This window comes from Cavia porcellus, unplaced genomic scaffold (assembly GCF_034190915.1).
Source record: "Cavia porcellus strain 051 isolate PalLab524CR breed Dunkin Hartley unplaced genomic scaffold, mCavPor4.1 scaffold_10, whole genome shotgun sequence".
NCBI lineage: Eukaryota > Metazoa > Chordata > Mammalia > Rodentia > Caviidae > Cavia > Cavia porcellus.
This window is the reverse complement of record NW_026947493.1, coordinates 74,178,266-74,201,154: the sequence shown is the minus strand read 5'-3', so window position 1 is coordinate 74,201,154 and position 22,889 is coordinate 74,178,266. Positions and strand designations below refer to the sequence as shown.

Here is a 22,889-nt window from a genome sequence, read left to right as displayed (position 1 = left end):
CTATCTATCTATCTATCTATATATATATACTGAGCTGTCCTACAAAAAATAAAAATGTTTAAAGCTGATTTCAATCAACAAAAGCTCATCAGCTTAAAACATAAATTTCTCTTTTCACTGTATTTTGCTGTTTCAATGTAGTTTTCAGTTATTACAGAAATAGTAAAGATATTTCTGATACCAGAATTTATTTCCATGTATATAAAGTAGTTTGCTTGCACTTTCTTACACCATTTTTACTACTGCCATAAAATGCCAGGTAAACCACTTGGTACATTTTTCTGTATTATTCATGTAAAAGTATGCTAAATATTAACAAAATGTATTTTCATTACATTAACAAATATAGAAAAAATAAGCATGGTGCAAAATTCAATAAACTGGAAACACACCTGATATAGATTTTTGTCTTCCATTTGTAAATCCTTTGCCATCGTAAGTCACACTTCCAGGACTGGAGACAGAGAAAACTCTATATCCCACTCCCCTAAGAAACGGAGGTGCCTGCCAATGCCATATCACTGTGTCTCCGACAGACACATTTAAGACGGACGGTGACCAGGCGTAACCCAATCCATGCACTGAGAGCCAGAATTGGATCATATTTCAAAAGGAAAATAGACAAAAGAGTAAATTTCTTAATTAAGCTTGTAAGCACTGTCGCTATGCAGTCGCTCTTTAACTGATACGGCGAAACCCTACTACGTACATAAATTACTCAACAAAGACAAATAGGAATAACACAAAGTAAAATGACAGCATGACAAGGAAGAAATAAGTCATACAACTCCAGCACCGATGACTAAGAGATAATTTGAAAAACATGATTATTCAACGAACTGTTCAAAAATACTACAAGGACTATTTTTAAAGTTATGAACCGTTCTTTAAACTTAAGAATTTTCTGAAACACGTAAGTAGCAATATATATATAATTTCAATCTGAATATGCATTTAAAACCCATGAATTATTATAAATTATAGTAAATCAGAAGGTTCTGCATTGCAGCAAAACCAAAGGCAACTTCTGATAATGGGAATTATAGAGTCAGCTTTTTAAATTCAGCTTTACCACAAATGCAGTTATGCAACCCTCCACCTTAAGTGCATATCACTGATGCGTTATGAAAGGAGCAATAATAGTTATTCTCTAGATAATTTGAAGCATTAACTAAATACCAATTAAATCAATTACAGGTTAAAGAGGTTTCTGCATTCACAATATGTAAATGGTGATCGGTACCTAAATCACTCCCGTCATTGGTAACTCGGAACACATTCCTTGTTGAATGAAGAGTACATTTTATGGCGTTTTCTGATGACCTTGTAACATTGCAAGGGAAAGAACCTAGAAAGAATAGAGAAGGAAGAAGCTCCCTTTTCTCAAATTTTTTCATGGACTGTAAAGATAAAGTAATATCAGTAAACATCAAGGCTTTGCAAAAGTTCTTCAGTATATGGGAGGATATTGGTACTTTGTTTTTAATAGTGAGCATGTTTCAGTAGTGATTATTTTCAACATAAGAGCCTCTCCTTGAAGTGTTCTATACACATTAAATACACAATCTTGATTTGTTGGGAAATCAAACATTGAAAAGCAGTTATTTTTACTCTGTCCTCTACACCAAATATACTTATTCTTTTTCATACTAATAGAAAAATAAACTTTCCATGATTAAGACAGTTAGTGTAATTTTAACTAGGCATCCGAGGCATACTTTTAAGCAGAGAAAATGGTAAAGCTTGTGGGAATGCAGCTCTTACCTAAGAGGACAGTATTCTCAGCTGGTATCGTGCTGAAGCCAAATCCCATTATAGTGATTTCAGTCCCACCATATAAGGAACCTCGGCGTGGAAACATGTCTGTGACTTCCAAGACATACTGTACCGAAGCATTTAACTTGTCACTAAGAAGGGGAAAGGGATGAGATTTTTTTCAGTGCACTTTCCATAGGTCCATACTCTTAAATTCTTGCCAACCTGTAACTTCTTTAGGAAGCAGGAATATTTGAAAATATATATATATATATATATATATATATATATATATATATATGTAGTCAAGCACTAGTTTTCAGCTACCTAATCTGGTAATTATCAGTGTTAATACTTTAAAAATTAGATTCCTGGAAATTTCATTTGCCAAAGCATGTGAGATGAAAGATCTTAAACTATCATGGAAAACTCTGATTATGAGAAAGATCTCAAAAATTAACTGAAATCCTTTAAAATATTTTATATTTTCATTATGGTAAAATATAAAGGCAGCTCTACCTGGAAAAAAAGAATCAATAAAATTCTCCATATCTTATCTGAGTAATAAAGTGTTGTGTAATTTAAATTTATCATTCCATGTGTGTTGGCAGTGTCAGGATTTTCCTCCCCACTCTTCCAGTGAGTGGGTTTTTAATTAATTTTCCTTTGTTACAGACAATGTCCCTTTTGGGAAGCCATCAAAATGTACAATGTTTTTGTGACCAGAGTTGAGTCCTACGTTAAGGTTACCACCATAACTACTCAGGCAGAAAACCCCCAAAATGTTTTTGCTTTGACCTGCGTTCAACTTCCTCAACATAACTGAACTGGTATTTCTTCAACTACCATCTACAGAAAGACAGAGTTTGCATCGGGCCCCTTCTGTACATGTATCATCCAGCCAAAGCACAAGCCAGTAGCTCTTCCAGAACTCACATGAACTCCCTCTGTGGATCTGGAAAGGACCCAGTCCCTCAGGCTGCTTGGCTTGTTCCATGTCCTATGCAACTTCACTGCAATCATCTCTCCTGCTGCTGTGCCACAAGCTGTGTTTGCCTTTGATTTTTAATCCCCAAATTTCAGAATTTTCTTTTCCTAAGTATTCCAACTAGTAACTTCCTCACACAAAGACTGAAACTGCCAGTTAACAAACAGTTTAGGGGAAAACATACTACATTCCCACAAGAAACAAAGGATTCTCTCCATGCTCTCTTTTACATGGCCCACCCTTCCCTACCCATTTCTTAACTATCACCAATTCTTACCTATTCCTCAGAAAGTTAGCGCTTTCCCTTATATACTCTTATAGTGCCTGGTTCTCTTTTTCATAGCTGTTTTCACCTTTATAATTAAGTGACTGATATGATCTTCTGTTTGAAATCTTTCCTACAAAACTGTGAGCTCGATGCAGGGAATTTTCACTTTTAATTTTCTACTGTGAATCCAGTACAATGCAAGTGTCTGGCCCTAGAAATTGCTTTATAAGTATTTCCTGAATGAATGAAAACTGTATGACATATATGCAAATGTAGTCATGCAGGGAACTTTATGACCTGATCTGATATTGGTTGCAAAAAAAGTATCCTATTGTATTTTTAAAGATTTTCTTGAAATAGTTTGCAAAAGGATATACAGAAAAATTAAGGGGGCTATTAACATATCATAGATTAATGATTATCTTGTCCTCCCCAATTATATTAACATAATAAAGTGATCCACAACTCTACTAAGTTTGTGATCATTACCATACCTTGTTGATGCAAAACCCCAGTTTCTGACTTCTGCATAGACAGAATGTTCTCCAGGAGACAGCAGTGGTAAAAGGCACCTAATATCTGTGAAGTTCCAGTGGAGAATCTGGCAGACTTTTCCTCCAACATATACCACCACGTTTTGTGTAAGTTCATTTCCAAAGTTATAACCCTTAATTGTTAAATTAACATCTCCTGTTATTTTAAAAGAGAAAAAACATTTTCAAAAGGGCTCAACTTATTATCCAGTGTGAAATCTGAGTGTTAAAAAAACCAACTCATTTATCATTTATTGGACTTAAGAAATTCTAACACTTTCTGAGGAAACAGAAAGCAAGAGCTGATGGCTAGAATGTGGAGGTAAAAATTCATGTGTAATTGTTTCAGAAGAAAAAAGCAATGGGGCAAATTACTTTTTAAAACAATGCTTTCACCAGACTGTACATGTTCAAAATATAATTATAAAATAAGCAATATTTGTTTAAAAAAATCTTGAGAAATAAACTGAAGGGGAAACTATGCTTTGAAAGGCTTTCTTGAGGTGATATCCGTGTATATAAATGATTATTCTTACTGAAGAAGTTCTTACCTAGAATTGTCCGTATTTTGGGGCTAAAATCCGTTATAACTGGAGTCTGTAAGCAATTATATCTGAAAACATTCCTGACGGTGGCTTGAAATCCATTGGTAATAACTGAAATATCAACTGTGCCCTCACTTCTCTAAAATAAGTGGAAAAATAAAACAATTAGAAAATATTAAATGCTAAAATATGGAAACTCAAAGTCTGAAAACAAAATGAATTGTTAAAAAACTTCTGAAGATATTTTGTTGGTGTCACATATAGGCTACATGTGCAAATTCTCAAGATAAAGGTTGATTATATGGTAGTTTGTGGTTGTATGATTAATTTATTGAATCTACAGTAATGGATTTTAAGAGTTCTATGTAGTTGAAACGCTCTGGACAAGTGGTTCCTTAACTGACAAGAATTAGATATCATAAATTTTGTCTTTTTGCTAGTGAAACAGAATTCAATGTAATTGTTAAGCAACTTCATTAACAAATCACAGTCTTAGCATCTTTTGCTCATCTAGTTCTAGAATCTAAAACCAAACACTTGGATTCCTAAGAAAAATATTTGATACTTTCACTAATCAGCACCTATGCAGCTCCTAATTAGGAAAAACAATTTTCTATCACCTTATGTATATGTAAAACACATTCAGTGTATAACTGAACATTATGATTTAAACAGAATAATCTTTGATGGATCATACTTCCCAGATTCTCATTCCCATCATTCAGACCAATTCACACTCAAATTTGTTTTTCTTATAGATCTCAACAACATAATGACCTTATTTACTCTGCCACATTTTTATATCATTATCCTTTTTCCACGTAATAAGTGAACCAGAATCTTGGTGTAAATTTAAAGACTATTTTTAAGATAAAGAATCATGCCCAGTACTAAATTGTAGCATCTCACGGAGAGCTTTACGTTGTTTTTGCCAATAAATTGAAACTTTAGCACATTTAAAAAGTAAATTCTTTTTTAAAAATTAAAAATGTATAGACTTGTGCACCTGAGTTTCTTGAGATTATTCAGTACTACTGGGCTTTTTTTTCAACTTTTATTTTACCTGGTAAAATTTTATTAATCCTCAAGTGCTAACAGTATATTAAATTGTCTTATTTTGTATGTATTTCTATCATTTCAAGCAGGATACATTACTTAATTAATATTGGGTTGTTTTCATGATTTTTAAGCATGTAGGATGTGGAGATGATATTTTGTCTGGGGACACTAACAGAGACATGTTAAAGAAATGATCCAAAAGAGCATAATGGAAAATCTAAAATCTCTAGAAAATGTTTTATTTGCTTAACGTTGTGCTCAGATGTTCCCCAGTTCACAAGATTTCAAACTTATGAATCAGAGGAAAATGGCAGCAATCAGAGGCCTTACTTTGGGTGTTCTGCAGGTAATCCTATTCAAATTCCCTTCAATCACATCGCAGGTTTCATTTCCAACTAAAACCTTTGAATTTTCACTAAAGCCAAATCCAGATAGGGTCAAGAGAGTACCACCTTTATAAGAAAAACAAAAGAAAAAGAAACCGAAAATCAGATCAATTATAACAAAACCTAAAAGTAACAGTAACACACAACCCACATTTGCTTCGGAGGATTAATAGCCACATCTATTTTTCACAGTGCTTTGTTCATACTCATACTTTGACAGAAATTACGCTATTTCTGTTCATCCAACCATTCCATTGGTGGGAAATGAGAATGAATTAAGATTCTCACAAAATCCCTAATTTTAATGCCTCTAAATAAAATAAAATCAAAGGAAAACATGACAAAATAAAGTCACAGTAAATTTTTATAAACACCAAAAAGTTCAAACCAAAGCACAAAATCCAAAACTAAGCATGTTTACAGAAAGAAGGAGGAGGAGGAGCAGGAGGAAGAGGAGGAGGAGGAAAGGAAGGAAGGAAGGAAGGAAGGAAGGAAGAGAAAGAAAGAAAGAAAAAGAAAGAAAGAAAGAAAGAAAGAAAGAAAGAAAGAAAGAAAGACAGACAGACACTGAACACAAAGCAGGACAAAAAACGCCTTATTTCTCTCCATCCTCTTCCTCAGCCTTCCTTGGCTTGATTAGTTCCCAGAACTTTTCTGTGTCAAGTAGCTCCATTGAGACCGTGGTTACAAATGAAGCAGCTGCTAAGGAGAATAATAACTAATAAATCTTATCTTGACATAATTAATGAGCTTGTTATGGAAACATGTAATAATTGATGATATTAATTCAATAACCTAAGACGTAAGTATGAATAGTCACTCTGATTTGTGCTTTATATGAAACAAAAGAATAAGCCAGCCATTTAATCATATTTTCTACAAGGAGACTGTCCTTTGTTCTAGAGGGAACTTTGAGTTCCTCTCCCTGTGCCCTGTACCCAGAACTGCACGAGGAAATATGAAAAGTACACGATTTTCTCCATTCAGAACTAGCATCTAGCAACATATTACCTGCCAGGCTCCCAGAATCAGGCGTGATGTGTGAGATCCCACTCTGATAAACGAAGTGGAATCCCTGGCTGTGTGCGGTCCGCGCCAGTCCAACATCAGCCACGGACACTGCAACGGGCAAACGTCCAGCGCTTCCCTTCAGAACCTGGCACTTGATCTCATTTTCTTGCAATAAAAAAGAAGAAGAAAATGAAAAAGTAAATGGGTTCTGTGAGACAAAATTATTGAAAATTTACATTTGTAAATACTGACATTCACTTTCACCTCTAGATCCCATAAATACATCTGAAGAAAATACCTATGTATTAACAGGAAAGGATGATCTCTGGGCAAATGCTTTTATGTACTTCCTAACTTATGAATCAGGTTTTCCTAGGAAATAGATAAACCAATAGTGAAAGCAAAGTAAAAAGATACTGTCATAATTTTTTAAATCCTAATTTTCTTTTACTTTTTCCTTTTTTGGGAATCAAACTCAGGATCTTGTGCTTACCAGGCAGGGGCTTATGCCACCGACACAGAATCCTAATTTTCAATTACATTTGTATTAATAATTCTAAAATTTCTGGTCCAATCTATTATTTATGCCTAAAAGTAAGTGAAATAAATTTTATCAATAAAAACCACATTAAATGTTTTCTTCACTTTATTTAGAATTATCTGTGTGCATTGCTGAGTCAATAATAGCTGTTTAGGGCCTCAACAGTGCACAGAAAATTTAAATTATAAATGATTGAAACGAATTGCAATATAGGCTTGCTTATTTAATTCCAATCTATTTAAATTAGGGGAAACACTCAGGGCTATGAGAGATAACTTCAGGAAATAAGTAACTACAGCCCTCCCAATTTCAAGAGTGTGCATGGTTCTTTGAATTTTCTCCATTGGAGAGAGGCTGTGTTGGGCTAGGGCCAGGGTACCCGGCCACATCCTCTTGCAGTGGGACTAGTGTGGCATTGTCAAAGCATCGACAGGACTCTGGGGCACTAGAGGGGGGCTCTGAACATGTTCGTGTCCCAAAGGGACCAATACAAATACAAGAGAGATCTCATGTGACCACTTTGTAAAGGACAAAAACAGAACAAAATTAACCGTTACAAGATAAAGACGATATATAACATGAAAGGTTAGTCTCTGGTCATGATCAAAGATAAAAATAATGTAAGTGATTATCCTGGCCAGGTTGCCAATTTCATGGCTTCTTGGGATAGACTAAAGTAATCATATTTGTAATATAGCATTTGGATTCCACTTTCTCTTAGAGGAGAGTAATCAGACTTTATAATTTTTCAAAGAACCTACCCTCCACAGAAAGAAGAGAGCAATTAGTAGATCCAATGGAGACTGACACTGCTGAGCTAGGAGAAAATCCAGAGCCTGCTATGGTTAAAAGTGTGCTTTCTTCATAGGACCCTGAAAGTGATAAAATTTAAATAACAACATTAGAGTAATAAAATTAGAATATTTTGAAATCTAATATTTCTCAGAGAAAAATAAGCCTGTCTTCTAAAAGACGTAAACAATATGCCAAACTAGTAGAAAATAAAAGCATTTGTCCTGTGAGTATAATTTTTCCATTGAATTGTTCTATCTTGCTTCATATTTGGAATCTAGGCATTGACAGTGGAAAGAACTACATGATTGAAAGCATGAAATGGCAGAGAAATCAGACATCTCTGTAGAGTAGCTTAATGTATGACAGACTAGCCATCATAAACTCATCAAGAAAGTTTAACCCATACAATCGGTGTGCTGACACTTCTTTTTTTTTTTTTTTAATAAAATCATTCCTCTATCTAGAGTTGCATAAATCCTAAAGTTCATAGGGTAGTCCATTTACAAATAGCGCCCAGGGTTTTAAACTTTAATATTTTTCCTTTCACTGTTAAAAATGTCTGAGTTTACTAGCAAATAAAATACATGATCTACCTACTTATATACCACCAAGCAGAGTAAGAATTTCATGTGAAATTAAGCAGCTAAGAATGAAAAACCAAAATTCTAAAACTTTAGAACTAAACATAATCTAATCTCTCAAATAGACAAGGATTTCTTAAATAAAAGTAAAAAGCTATAGTTAACATAAAAGGCAAGATACATACAACAATAATTGTTGTGTGTATAATACACACAACATAAATGTTTACATGAACAATTTACAAAACCAAAAAACTGATAGAAGATATGTACCACACAAAGGATCCATGAGCATAATATATAACAAGTAGATACAAATTAATTTTAAAAAGACAATGCAATAGAAAAGTTAAAAGATGTTAAATAATTTTCAAAAGAAAAAATAATCTGAATATCAAAAAATTAATCTGAATGTCCATAAAATATATAAGAAGTTTCTCGTATGTATTGCTAACAAGAGAGTAGATGAATTAAAACAATAACAACTTCATTCACAGTCTGGCCGTAACTAGGAAGCTGATAATTTCAGATACTGATATGGATATGCTGATGATACTCTCATACCAGTTGTCAGTAGAACAAGTTTGGAGGAAAACTGACTTATACAGTAAACTGAATATACAAGTACGCAATTATTATCCAGCAGTTTCATCCGGGTATTACATTCTTAAGACATTCTAGAATATATGCAATGGAAGGTTTATAAAGAAAGCTCCAAAGAGTCTCATTTATAAAACCAAAAGCCTGTAAATAATCTAAATGCTTACCAAGAAACAAACAATTAAATCATTATGCTTATGAAGTACTGTAAAGTGATATTAGGAATACCTACAACCATTATTAATTTTAAAAAGTAAGAAATGACAAGATATTTACATTGGAATCCATCACTTACAAGCTTTAGACATGGTAAAATCACCGTATGTGCTATATACAAAGGGTGTTAAAATGGCAAGAAGAAGACACATAAAATTAATTACTGTGAATGCCTCTGGGGAGGAATGTGGGGGACCAAGACTAGAGATGCTGCTTAAAAAGATTTCAGCTGTTCTGGGACTACTTTTTCTTTGTTAGATTGATAACTGGATGCACACATGACAACTTTTAGTGAAAAAAAAATTCTTACCATTTTTATAATCTTCTTTGTTATACTTGTATTATATTATTTTTTTATACTTTGATTGTAACAGTGAAAGGCAACCCAGATTGCTATTTGAATTAAAAATCATATTTTAAAAGTGCATATAAAAATAGCAACTCATTACAAAACACAAGGATAGATGAAAAATATCAAAAGATTATAACCAAATGTTCATCTAATTCTTATTATTGAGATTTTTTTACACTGTACTATGAATTACCTTAAAGTCAATAACATTCCATTTTTTCAACCTAAAATAATAGCACTATTTTTATTTTTTAAGGCTCTTTTGGGGCATAGAATGATTTTTAAATAGTGGGTGCAGATTTCTACCAGCCACCTCACTCAATGTATGATCACGATGTTTCAGTTCATCTTTTTGATTGACAAAAAATCACCCCTTATAGAGCTTATTTCTGCTGCTAACTTTAATCTCCAGGAGCTCAGACATGAAGGGTAATCACATTTTTGGGAGCAGTAACATGCTATGAAGAAAATGGCACAAAATGTCCTTTGAACTAGGGGGTACTTGCCAATAATCTTTCTCTCTTTTCTCGAATGTAGCACTTAGCTATTAAAAGTTGTCACTAGACTTAATATAAGTCTCCTAGGAAAACTGGTCTCCTGTGGTGAAAGATTCTGATTAACATCCTAGTTTAGTTGAAAAAACATGCCTCAAACTCAGTAAAATTTTAGGGAATGATGCCGACTTGTAAAAGTGGAGTATAAAGATTAGCAATTAGTACATGTCAAACAGTGTACTTCAGAAGAAGGGAAAAGGAGAGAGAGAGAGAGAGAGAGAGAGAGAGAGAGAAAGAGAGAGAGAGAGAGAGAGAGAGGACAGCAAGGAAACAAAGTTTTTGTAAAAGGGGGAGAGAGTTTGGAGGGAGGGTAGGGGAATGAAAGAAAGAAACAAATTACATCATGTACAGATACAAACTCTCTATGATGAATGTGATCACTATGTGTACTTAAAATGTACCACCAACAACAAAAAAGATCGTACCTCAGCTTCAAAGGCATTTTTTTCCCAAAATAAGTAATTAATGTTTTTCCCAAAGCATTCTTATGTGATAGGCTTTTTTTTCTCACTTTATAGAATGGCCTGCTTGCCTTATTGGTAACACTAGAACGAATGCATCTTTAAAAAATCGTTATCAGCATTTATATTTTTCTAGCTATCTTCCACCTCATACCCCAAGTTACAAAGCAGGAGGTTACCTTGAGAAGGGCTTATGGCCAAGACTTGGGGAGTAGCCGCGGGATCCCACGTAAAACTGCAGTCACCTGAACATTTTGCTGGAATACCATTGATGTAGACTTCAACCTTCAGGAAAAGAAACACAGAGCCAGTAAAAAAGGCAAAGAGGTAGCAGGGCTCATAGAATATGTGTAGGATTTGGAACAATTTGGAGTTACATTTGCTTGCTTGTCTACAAAAATTAGTGTATATATTTTCTCTTTGACAGATAATTATTCATTCAGCAAATGTGTCTACTGTGTATCTGGCATAGTTCTGAATGTTAGGGCTACAGCAAAATACAACATTAAACAGATGACAGGCCTTCAGTCATCCAACTGATAGTCTAGTAGAGAAGTTATGTATATGAGTGAATTAGGGCTCTGAAGACTAGAGGCTGCTCTTAGGGAAGTTACTAAGCTCTTCACATTTTGATTTCATCATCACTAGACGTTAGTAATTACTTCACAGAGCTAATATGAAAACAACATTTAAAAAATATATTTTCTAAATCTGGCAGGAGCCGATCTTAAAGACGCATCACATTATCATATGGAACGATAATTTCCCCAAAAGCCATAAAGTAACATTTTTTTAGTTGATCAACTTTTAACACAAATATTCACGTAAATACAGACAGGTCATCTTCCCGTTTTACCATGTTTCAGTATATTACAAATCAGTTATACATTTAAAATTAAGTAACACATTATGAGAAAAGTTTCACAAATACCTGCGGCTGTTGATGGGGGGTCCGAAACAGGTCTCCGAGTATGCGCTGTCTGAACAGGCCACCTTCCTTCACCTTTGTAACGGTCATATTCGCCTTTTCTCCCACAATATTGGAATCATTAATCTATTTTTACACAAAACTATTTTACTAGAATGGCTATCATAAGTATAACCACACAAGCATTTCTCGAAATTTCAGAATTAATAAGTCTAAAGAAAATGTATTACTGAAATTGATTTTCTTAAAACATTTTATCCCTTTACTGAATATAACCACTCTGATGAATTATTACTGAATAATTGAAAATGGATCCTTCCATCCAGTGTTCAACTTTCCCCGTTATCATTTTATACCTCTCATTACTCTGGGTTTTCATCTATTCCCTGAGTTACTTTTTCTCCTTGTGGTAAAAATGAAACCAAATCAAGCCAGCATCCATGATCTGGTTGTTCCAAAATCTCTTTGCCAGTATGGAAGCCCGCTGATGGATACGGGCTGGTGAAGACATACAAGGCTCCATGCTGACCCCCACGTGAACCAAAGCATAGAGGAAAGGAAACAATGAATGAGCCAAGGAGACTGCTTAATAAAGAGCGGACAGAGTGGGTGTGCGGAGACCAGCGGTCACAACAGGGTGGAGACCTGTCATGGGTGTTGCCTCAGTTCTGGAATTTTACATTCTAGTTCCTGGCCGTGTCCTCTTAAAAGGACCCCACATCTGTGAGACTGTTACTGTTTTGCACATTCATGCAGACTTCTGTTCTAAATCACACACTTTTTTTGATCCTACTTTGTGACCTCTCCTTCCCTGCCAATGATTTCATAAGTGGCGTTCTGTGCATTTTCTCCTTAGGTCACAGGAGTCTTTCCAGGCAGATACCTGAAGATCTACATATTTGTCATAACGACTGTTCTAGTATCAACAAGATTTAAGTTTCTAGGCTTTTACTAGCACAAATGATGTTGCAGTGATCACCTTCCGTGCCTGTGTCACTTTACATCTGTATTATCCTTTCATTAGGACAGAATTCTATAAACTAGGTTGCTGAATCATAAGATGTCTATATTCAGACACTACTATATAGTCTTCAAAAAAAAAAGTACTAATTTGCCTTCTCACCAACAATGCATGGGGGAAAATGTTTCCCACACTCTCATTACCCTACTGAAGGATTTTGTTTGCTTCACATATTCTAAGGATAAGGCTTAAGGCTTGCTCCATTATAAATAAGCAATAACAACTAAATGAGATCTCCAGGCGTGAGTGTGAGATCCTTGTAAACTTGAAAAGGTCAATTTTGCAACCACAAAAGAAGAATCCCAGGTCACAGAATATAGCTCTAATGTCAGTGTCAGAGTTACAGACACTGAGGGTGGTCATTCTTGGCCTCTCCTTACAGTACACCTGGATTTGGTTCTGAGACTCCTCCAGCCTCTGTTCCTCCTGCCCCTCTCGGGGCCTCTACCACACACCTTCCTGAACTTCCTTAGAGGACAGAGGATAAAGTACTAAACATTATTCTCCATGGAAGAGAACACCTGGTCAACCTCGTGAAGGACAATCTTCTGTCCAAATTCTTTAAAAATATTTCCAGTCTATAGTTTGAACTTGTAAAAATTCATAGTTTCCAGCTCTTCTTAGAATGAGGCAGAGTACAAAAAAGCAAACAAGGCATAGAGGAGAAGGGAAGCCCACTGGGGAACCTGTAGAAGACTCTGCTTTCCACAAGCGCTCCTCCACTTGATGCTCCAGGCGTATCCAGCACAGGTTCCCTCCCGTGTCACTGAGACTTGTCCCGCCTCCTCCAGGCTCTGGAGAGCAAATCGCAGATCTGCAACTGATACATCAGCGGGAATGCCTGCACTCACAGGGGGAGAACAAGCGCCAGAAGTAAAAAATCACCAACCAATTTCCTCTTTAAAGTATACAAACCATGTCATTTGTAAGCTACAGGTACTCTCATATAATGAGAATGAATTTTCTAACTTATTTTTGTGAAGAATTTATACATTTATGGAAAAGAAAATTGAACTAATAATGTATCTCAGACTGTGATCATGGCTCAAAAACTGTTTATTTTTTAATTTTTTGGGGGGGTTTGAGGAATTGAACTCAGGACCTTGAGCTTGCCAGGCAGGCACAGTGCTGCTAAACTATATTCCCTGCCCTTGTTTTATTTTAAATATCAATTCACTTTATAATTTATAACATCAATTCATTTTATAATTTATGATTTATGACATAATTTAGAACATAAGAGGGGGCAAACTTCTGGGAATATAACCCAGTACACTTGGTTCAAGGGTGAAAAAAATATGAAAATGCCATTTGTGCAAGATAGTTTACTTTTATATTACTGACATTATCTCTATAAATCACATATCAAATCTATGTAGATCTATTTAAGTTATGTACAGAAACCTGCTAGACGGTACACCAAAATGTCTATTGTGATTGCCTACACCAGCACTGTCCAACTGACAGTGACCTCAGACACAATTGAAAAATGTTCTAGTGTAACAGCAATGTTTTAAAAAGCAAAAATAAATAAACAAAAGTGATTTTAATAATAAATTTTATAAAGAATTTAAAATACTATTATTTCAACAATATTGAAAGACATATCAATGGTGTTTCAGTATGCAGCACTTGTTAAATTCCAAGTATCAGGAGACACGTTTTGCTCATGGGCAGTGAGGCACTAGATGGTCCAATTCAAGATGTGCAAAAGTAATATTTCAACTCTCGATTTCTATAGGATTGTAACATTATCATTATTGTTTGAGGCTACCATACTAATTTTTTTTCCAAAATGTTACCTATTAGACAAAGGCATGATTTATGAAAGTTATAATTTCAACCACCTTCAGCAAAATGAATACGAAGAGTCTGTTACATTTTTACAGACTTTTACACATTATTTCTAAACAAAAATAATCACTGTTAATGACATTGGCTTTGGGTGCATAAGTTGTTTTTTTTTAACTCTGGTAAAAAAAAAGCTTAAAGCAAAAATGTAATGATTGGCCATAATATGGTTGGATTATCTAAAGACCTACATGACTGGACATATGAATGTTAAAATAATAACGAGTAATTCTCAACTGAAAAAACATCTAACAGTTTATAGACTATACACACATGTGTTATATCAGTGTTCTGAACACCTCTCATTTACCTTTGAGAATATGTCCATAAGCTTGAATGTCAAAGCTGCCACTTATAGGGGGAGAAGCTTCTTGAATTCTTCGAATGCGAATCTTTGACTCCCCTGGCCAATTATTTCCTCTGTAAACAGATTCATTTTCTGTCTCGCTTGTGATTATCTAATTTCCAAAATAAATATTGATAAAATTATTAAACTGAACAATGGCTACCATGATTTCTGTTTCACCATCGTACAATCCTGTGACAAGACATAAATGAGCCTCATGTATTCATGATTTTTCAGAACATTAAGGAGAGAATCACATAAATCAACACAGGCCAGGCCTGCATCACCGCAGTAATGAGGCCGAAGTCAACTCAGTCATCTGTGTAGCCATCAGCTGGAACGACTGTAATACCTCATTAATTCAGGATGTATCCTCCATCACTCAAGGAGCAAATATTTATGGAGCAGGCAAAGTACAAAGCTCATCACTGTGGGGAGGCGAAGAAACATGAGATGATGCAGTGTTGGCCATCAGAGAACTGAAAACCCTTTTTGGAGAAATAAAATATGGGGACTTAACCAAAAATTAAGTAAATATATTCCAGTAGAGTGATTTTGCCTCACTAAAAACTTTTAAAATGCTGAAGGAATGGAAGCAAAAAGTGCTGTAGAAATCCACAAATTGTAATTCTAATAGTGAAAATGGTATCTTTCTACTGCTGACCCTTCAGAGTTATCTGTTAACCTTAAAGAATTTAAAATGAGACATAAATGAGAAACACGAGTGCCAGAAGACATACTCAAGAATGTTCGTGTCAAATTGACTCATAATACCTCAAGTGGGAATAATGCAAAAGTCATCACCGGAATGGATAAGGTATGGTATTTTAATACCATGAAATAATGTATATCAATGAAAAAGAGTAAACCACATGTAACAGTGAGAATCTCTCAAGATTCAATAAAGGAAGTTAGAAAAAAACACATTTCATAATTTCGCTCTTTTGGGAATTTTGGGTATAACTGACTTATTGTAGTTGAAGTCCAAAGAGTGGTTATTTGGGTGCAAGATGAGTAGCCTACTGTCAAAGAGAAGATACAAGGAAAGCTATCAAGGAGCTAATGATTTCCTTTACCTTAATCTGAATATTAATTATATGAGTGTATTTACTTTGCAAAAATTCACCGAGTTCAGCTTACATGATCAATACACACAAAAATCACATTTCTAAATACGAATAGTGAAGATGTAGAATCTGAAATTAAAAATAAAAGATGACTTGCAATTATCTCGAAGAAAACAAAATCTAAAAAATGTGTTCTGGATTTTATTTGCAAACTTTAAAGTTTTGATAGAAGCAATCAAAGAAAACCCAACATAAATGCATTGATTTTTAAAACAGAACAAGAAGACCTAGATAAGTGGAGGCATGTATTGTGCTCATGAATTGTGTTCACGAATTAAAAGACTCAACAAAGGTGCCAATACTTCTCAAACAATCTGCTTAATTCTTATTAAAATATCAGTGAACTTATAGGCATAAATAAGCTTATTCTAAAATGTATGTGAAAAGACACAGGGCATAAACTAGGTAAAGTATTTGGCATAAGAAGAATAAATGGCAGATCTTCTCTTGCTTCCCATGGCAAATAGGGGTTACTCTGTAGGAATACAATAAATACACGATGGTATTCATGGAAGGATCATCATATGGAAAATGGAAAAGAATGGATAACCCAAAAGTATAATCACATGATTATGCTCAACTGATTTTGCACAAAGCTACAGTAGTAGAGGAAGGATAATGCTTTCAATAAATAGTGCTAAAGCAATAAGAGCCATAACCAAGCAAATGAACCTCATCCTAATGCCACATTTATCAAATTAACACGAAGCGTAACACATCCTAAAGTGTAAGATGTGTTCTATTTTTTAAATGTAATATTTACACAACTAAAACATCTTTATGACTTAGGGCTAGGAAGACATGAAACCAAAGGAACCACTCATAAAGGAAACAAATCATAGGACCCCATAGCTTTTCTTTCCATGAAAGACCTAATAAAATGCAAAGGCAAGGAACAGTCTCAAAGAAAACATTTGTTAACCATAGATCTAACAAAGAATTTGTATGTAGAGTACATGACGAGGTCTTAAAGCTCAATGTTGAAAAGATGCAATTAGAAAATGGACATAAGACATTCAAAGAAAGCATCTGAGTGGCAAATAAGCCCCTAAAATGATGTTCAACATCATAGCCATCAGAGATTGCAAGTGAAAAGTACTATGAGTTACCAGTATATAACCTACCAGAATGACTACAATTGAAAACAACACTTTGTACAGAAGCTGGATCATTCATGTGCTGCTGATGGGAATGTAAAGTGGCACAGGTATTTTGGAAAAGAATATTGCATTTTCTTACAAAATGAAACATATGTGCTTATTATATGACCCCATAATTGCACTATGGGCCATATAACTCCCTTAAATGAAAGCACGTCATACAAAAACCTATAAATCAATGTTCATAGTAGCTTTATTTGAAATATTTCAAAACTGGAAACAACTCAATTGCTCTTCAGTGGGTAGGTGGTCCAACATTCTACTACATCTATACTATTAAGTACCATTCAGGAAACAAGTGCTAACTATCAATGGACACATCTTGGATATACCTGAAGGGAATTATGCTGGGTAAAATAAACCAATCTCAAAAGGCTAAGCGTCAGTACACTTCAATAAGTTCTGATATCATTTACATAACATTGTTGAAATGACAAATTATAGAAACAGAACAGATTTGTGTTAAGTAACTTGTGAGGGAGTGGCTTGTATACAAAAAGAAAAAGGGACAAATGTGATGGAACTGCTCTGGAGAAAGTTAGATAAATGTGTGCTTATGGAAAATTATAAAGAACTACACACAAACACACAGACACACACACCCAGATAATGGCATATAAAAGTGATAAATCTAAATAAGGACATGAGTATAGTGTATCAATATCAGTTTCTTAGTTGTATTCTTGTACATTGTACAAGCAGTTACCACCGAGTGAAGGTGGTGAAGGATACAGGAATATCTTGTATTATTTTTGCAAGTGAACATGAATCTACAATTACCTAAAATTATAATGCCTGGTTCTATACATTGAAACATTGAATCTTATTCCTTTTAGCTTTGATTTGGAATTTTTTTTAAAAACACAAAAATTAAGTCCTATATTTTCTAATTTAGCTTGGGATAAATAAACTGAAGTTAAAAGCTACAATCACCAACTGTTAGATTAATGAGAAATCTTTAACAATGAAGGGTATTGACAGAAATGCTTTGAGAAGTGCTAAGTTGACACATTTTGTAATAAAGCTAAAAGTAAAAGACTAGAAAACATTTCTAAGACATATACATTGAAGTTAGTAAAACTAAAACATTGGGGCAGTGGAGGTAAAAGCAATTTTTGTGTAATGTTTATAGTCTTCCTTTACCTTTATTCTTTAAGTTTTCTAGTTAGCAAAAGTTTTCTTTAGTTACAAATGCTCAATAAGAATTGAGATGTGATAGGTATATGTATCATTTCCCTATGCTGAATGAATTTATTAAATTCACAAATATATAGTAATAAAAAAGGAAAGGAAAAAACTTAAACTTATTAATATTTGTTTTCAATTTGTGGTAGGAAAGGACTTTAACTCATTTTAAAGGAAATTAAAGTTTAAAATGCTCATTATATTTGTAGTGTTCAATACTGATCTTGTGAATAACTCAAATAGCAGATTGAAATTAAAGTTTAAAATGCTCATTATATTTGTAGTGTTCAATACTGATCTTGTGAATAACTCAAATAGCAGATTATTCAGATTCTTTTGGCAGGATGGAAAAAGACGTCTTTCTTTTTTGTATAAATTTTTATAAAAGGAGATTACATTTTGCTTACAATAGAAACCATTTAAAATCATAATATAGAATCTCAACTTTTCTTTCAATATAGTAATTCCTACTTAAGGATATCTATGAGAGAAGTCCATAGCTTTTCCTTTTAAATCAACAGGAAAAATTCTACATAAACCTGACTTTCTCTCTTAATAATATTTCCACATTTCCCACCATAGGCACATTTCTTAAAGAACCGTTTTAATGCCTTTAAGACAGTTTTTATGCTGAGGACTCTCGACCATCATTTATCCTCAGAATAACTGTCTTATTTTATCAAAAGACATATAATCTGTATGCCATCTATTTTCAAAAATTAATAAAATTTATCATATCAAAACTGATGCTTATTAATTTGAAAATAACAACTTATAACAACCTAAGATTACCTGTCCAAAGCTCACAGCCATCAGGGGTATGTTGTAACTGCAATTGTATGACGTCATGGTGACAGAATATTGGATCGTCATAGTTGATTCATCTCTTTTGCTCTCATTCACTTGAAAGTGCTTCAAAAATATTCCTCTACTTGCTAATGCTGGAAGTCTTCTCTTGGGCATTTCTATAATGTATAAAGAAAATGAGAAAAAAGATTTTATTGCTAATTTTTAGCAATAAAAGTTTTATTGCTAAATAAAATTTTATTTTATTTTATTTAATATTTTATTATCATATCTCAAATGTATGAGTTTATTAAAATAACTAGATAAACAACAGTAAGACAATCAAAAATAACATTTTCATTCACAGTATTATGTCCATGAAGTTTTCAGGCAATCTTATTAGATAGATTTTCATGTCAAAAGTTGCATCTTAAGAATGAGTCTCCAAAGTTGGGGATTTAGCTCAGTGGCATAAGCACCTGCCTGGCAAGCATGAGGTCATGAGTTCAATTCCAGGAATCCCCCCCCCCCAATAAAAGAGGAACTGAGACATATCATGTAAGGGTACAAATTCTCTATGATGACTAATGGATATCCCTCTTGGTGGGTTTTTCAACGATAAAACAAACAATAAAAATGTCACAGTACATCTATTGAGAACCAAAATCTAGTAGTGTAAAGCTAATTCTTGCTGTACTGAGAAAATTTACATTTAAAATACACTTAACTTTAAAAATAATGACCTTTCCCTATTCATCAAAACATACAATTAAATCATAATATATTGAACAGAAAGAATGTCATTAATATTTAGATTAATGTTTCTATCTATACCACCGAATATAAGAAGAATTTCTACAGTAAGCTTTACTATAAGATAAATTTAGAGGACTGTAAGAGATATAAAATGATACAACATACCATCCAGGGTTGAGGTTGTAGATACCTGTCCAATGTACACAACATCCACATAGAAAGATTGCATTTCTGATGCTTTCTGTAAACTAATTCTTTGAAGAGAAAAATCTGTTCCAGTCTGTTTACTCTGTATGAGATCCAGAAGATCTAAGCAAGTATAGGTCCAACTGCAATGATTGATTAATTGGACATATAGATTAGTAACAAACAAATGCACCATGGAAGTCATTAAAATTTTAAATACAAACAAAGTGCCCTTCTCCAGAAAAAAAACCATCATGCCTACTTTATTAGTGCAGAAAAGCTGCAGTGAGAAGGCACAGCAGACAGATACGTAACCTTAGACTGGCAGTAAAGAGTCAGTGCTGCAGTCACGCGTGGCAGTTGCCACAGGAGTGTAAATAACAATCAGTAACAACAGGCAAGGAAATTAAGGAGCATTACGCATTTTTGTGCAGAGCATATTAACAAAAACAAGACACGAAATAGAGCCCACTTGCTTAGTTATAAATTTCAGAAACAACAGCAAGTTTAGTCCATTGCTAAGATGCAAAAGTAGAATTTGATTCTATTTCCAAAAGATCTTACTGCAGTGTCACTGTACATTGCTTTAAGTGACACACAACTGCTAGATTATTTGGAGATATAAGTGGCTGCATAGTGTCTTTTAAATGTATAATTTAGACTCAGGTTTTCCATGAATGTTAACTCTACTGGAATCTCATTAATTACAGTAAAGCAACTCAGCTATCAGAGTGTGTAATAGATAAATACTGTGCCCTAATAATTCAGTATAGTTTCACAATATTCTTTGCATTGGTCTATATTGTAGTTATTAACTGACTGCTTTGTTTGGGTACTTTCTCTTCTCATTTTCTTCAGGGTGTCAAAATTCAAGAGATCATCTCTAGCACCTCAAAGCTTAGACTGCATGGATCAGTTTTTTAAAATTGTATATACATAACTACACTGCTATCACACTGTTTTGATTTCAAAAGCACTTTGGGCCTCTAAGGAGAATTTTACGACTAATTTTATAATTCAGAAGTTTTAACAATCAGTAATTTAATAAGTATTTAACATATAGTAATTTTACTACTAAGAAAACTTGAGATGTCAAACAAGTTCCTGTATAAGAGGAGACTGCTGCTGGGCATGGTGGTGAATGCCTGCAATCCCAGCAATCCCAAGAGGCTGAGGCAGGTGGATTACCACAAATTGAAAGCTAGGATGCACTACACCCTGCCTTGAGGGAAAAAAAAAAAAAAAAAAAAAAAGGAGACTGCAAATGAAAATGAAAGTAAAACTGAAGGCAATTGCATGTTGTTCCATTGTAGCTACAATTACAATTTGTAAAAGGAAGACAACCAATTTTGAATTTTGGAACTTGATTTACAGCTACAAATATTATGGCTTTGGGAAAGTTATACAATGCAATTAACACTAATACCTCTACTCAATCTAGGTGAGCTCTGTGACCTAAAGACACACAGGCCTAGAAATGGACATTCCAGACAAGTGAAATTTTTTGGCTTTGGTATTAGTTTTAATGGCAGAACTCTGCACTTCTCTCTCTCTCTCTCTCTCTCTTTTTTTTTTTTTTTTTTTTTTTTTTTTTTTTGGTCTTTTTCGTTTTTATCGATATCAGGGACCGAACTCATGACTGCCTGCTTGCAAGGCAGGCGCTTATGCCGCTGAGCTAAATCCCCAGCCCCTGAACTCTATACTTTTCAAAAGCGATGATATTCTTGTTTTACAATCTTATCACATTTAGGATAAAGAAAACTCACTAGTTCTAACTGTAGTACATTTTCAAATGCCTGAAGAAAAGAGAAGCTGCAGGCTAACAGGAGAAACCTACTTCTTTATTAAGTGAGGGTTTAACTAACATTGAAAACTGAAGTCTGTAACATGTTACAAAATCCTATGGCAAAAAAAAAAAATCCTATTGCAATGGAATGGAATACATGCAGATAGTGGGCCTCAAAGCTAAAATTGCGATTCTGCTGGGCCCATAGCAAGGTGTGCTCTCAGGTGTCCCTTCAAGGAGGACTTCTCCTTCATAAGGGTCCTTCAAGGGATTACCCAAGATCTGAAGCAACTGTGCGTGACACATGGTGGAATACGCTCCGGTGCAGCTTTCCCTGCTCCTGGGCAGCTAGCATGGGTGGGTCTACCGTGGCCCAGCATCGCTTCTGCCTATTTTTGACTGCCAGTGATGTAGCCTCCTCTGAGTCAACAATTACCGTACAGAACTGCAGCATTGTTCCTTTCACTTCATTCACACCCAGGAGCTCCTTTTGGTCCTAATCTGTAGTCTAACATTTAGTGGCCTCAAAGGCATGGATTTTTCCATTGGGAGACTAACACTTTTGTCAATACTAATACCTTCTTGGTATCTCTCTCTCTGTCTCTCTGTGCGTCTGTGTCTGTGTCTGTCTGTCTGTCTGTCTGTCTGTCTCTCTCTCATTTTTCACATTCTGTACCTCTAGAATACCAGAGATAGGATAAATGTATTTTTAAAACACCAAAGACCCACCTAGCGTTCATAGGATGTTAAATAACATGACAGTGTCATTTGGGAGCTAAATCTGAACTTTGGGGAAAAGGACCTTTCTTATTAAAACTTGTCTAAAATGACATACTTTATAAAATAGAGAAGTGTGTGTTTTCATTATTTTTTCTACTGTAAATAAAATTTTTGCATTTATTACATTTAGAAATGCAAAGTCAGGATTTACATAAATTCTAGAAGATACAATAGTAAAAACCACAGCATAATTATACAGAACTAACTTGTTCTTGTGTTACAATAACTGCAGTCATTAAATAACATTCTCCAGGCTCATTTAATCATTTCTTTATATTTTTCTATTTGCATTTCTATGTGTGTAGCTCACAGCAAAGCAAGCATCATTTTGG

General features: G+C 34.3%; 1 protein-coding gene across 2 annotated transcripts in view; it reads right to left on the bottom strand.

Moving 5' to 3' along the window:
- The window catches only part of Pkhd1l1 (PKHD1 like 1), a 148,190-nt gene that overhangs the window by 82,064 nt on the left and 43,237 nt on the right, over nucleotides 1-22,889 (bottom strand). For both annotated transcript variants that reach the window (XM_063257635.1, XM_063257634.1), the window contains exons 22-35: nucleotides 19,971-20,134; nucleotides 19,056-19,228; nucleotides 14,756-14,903; nucleotides 13,281-13,435; nucleotides 11,577-11,699; nucleotides 10,825-10,930; nucleotides 7,848-7,958; nucleotides 6,546-6,710; nucleotides 5,479-5,600; nucleotides 4,096-4,228; nucleotides 3,506-3,701; nucleotides 1,765-1,907; nucleotides 1,244-1,348; nucleotides 393-581 (exon numbers count right to left, since the gene is read on the bottom strand). In XM_063257635.1, the coding sequence (XP_063113705.1) occupies nucleotides 393-581; nucleotides 1,244-1,348; nucleotides 1,765-1,907; nucleotides 3,506-3,701; nucleotides 4,096-4,228; nucleotides 5,479-5,600; nucleotides 6,546-6,710; nucleotides 7,848-7,958; nucleotides 10,825-10,930; nucleotides 11,577-11,699; nucleotides 13,281-13,435; nucleotides 14,756-14,903; nucleotides 19,056-19,228; nucleotides 19,971-20,134 (2,033 nt within the window). The remainder of the gene's footprint in view (nucleotides 1-392; nucleotides 582-1,243; nucleotides 1,349-1,764; nucleotides 1,908-3,505; nucleotides 3,702-4,095; nucleotides 4,229-5,478; nucleotides 5,601-6,545; nucleotides 6,711-7,847; nucleotides 7,959-10,824; nucleotides 10,931-11,576; nucleotides 11,700-13,280; nucleotides 13,436-14,755; nucleotides 14,904-19,055; nucleotides 19,229-19,970; nucleotides 20,135-22,889) is intronic.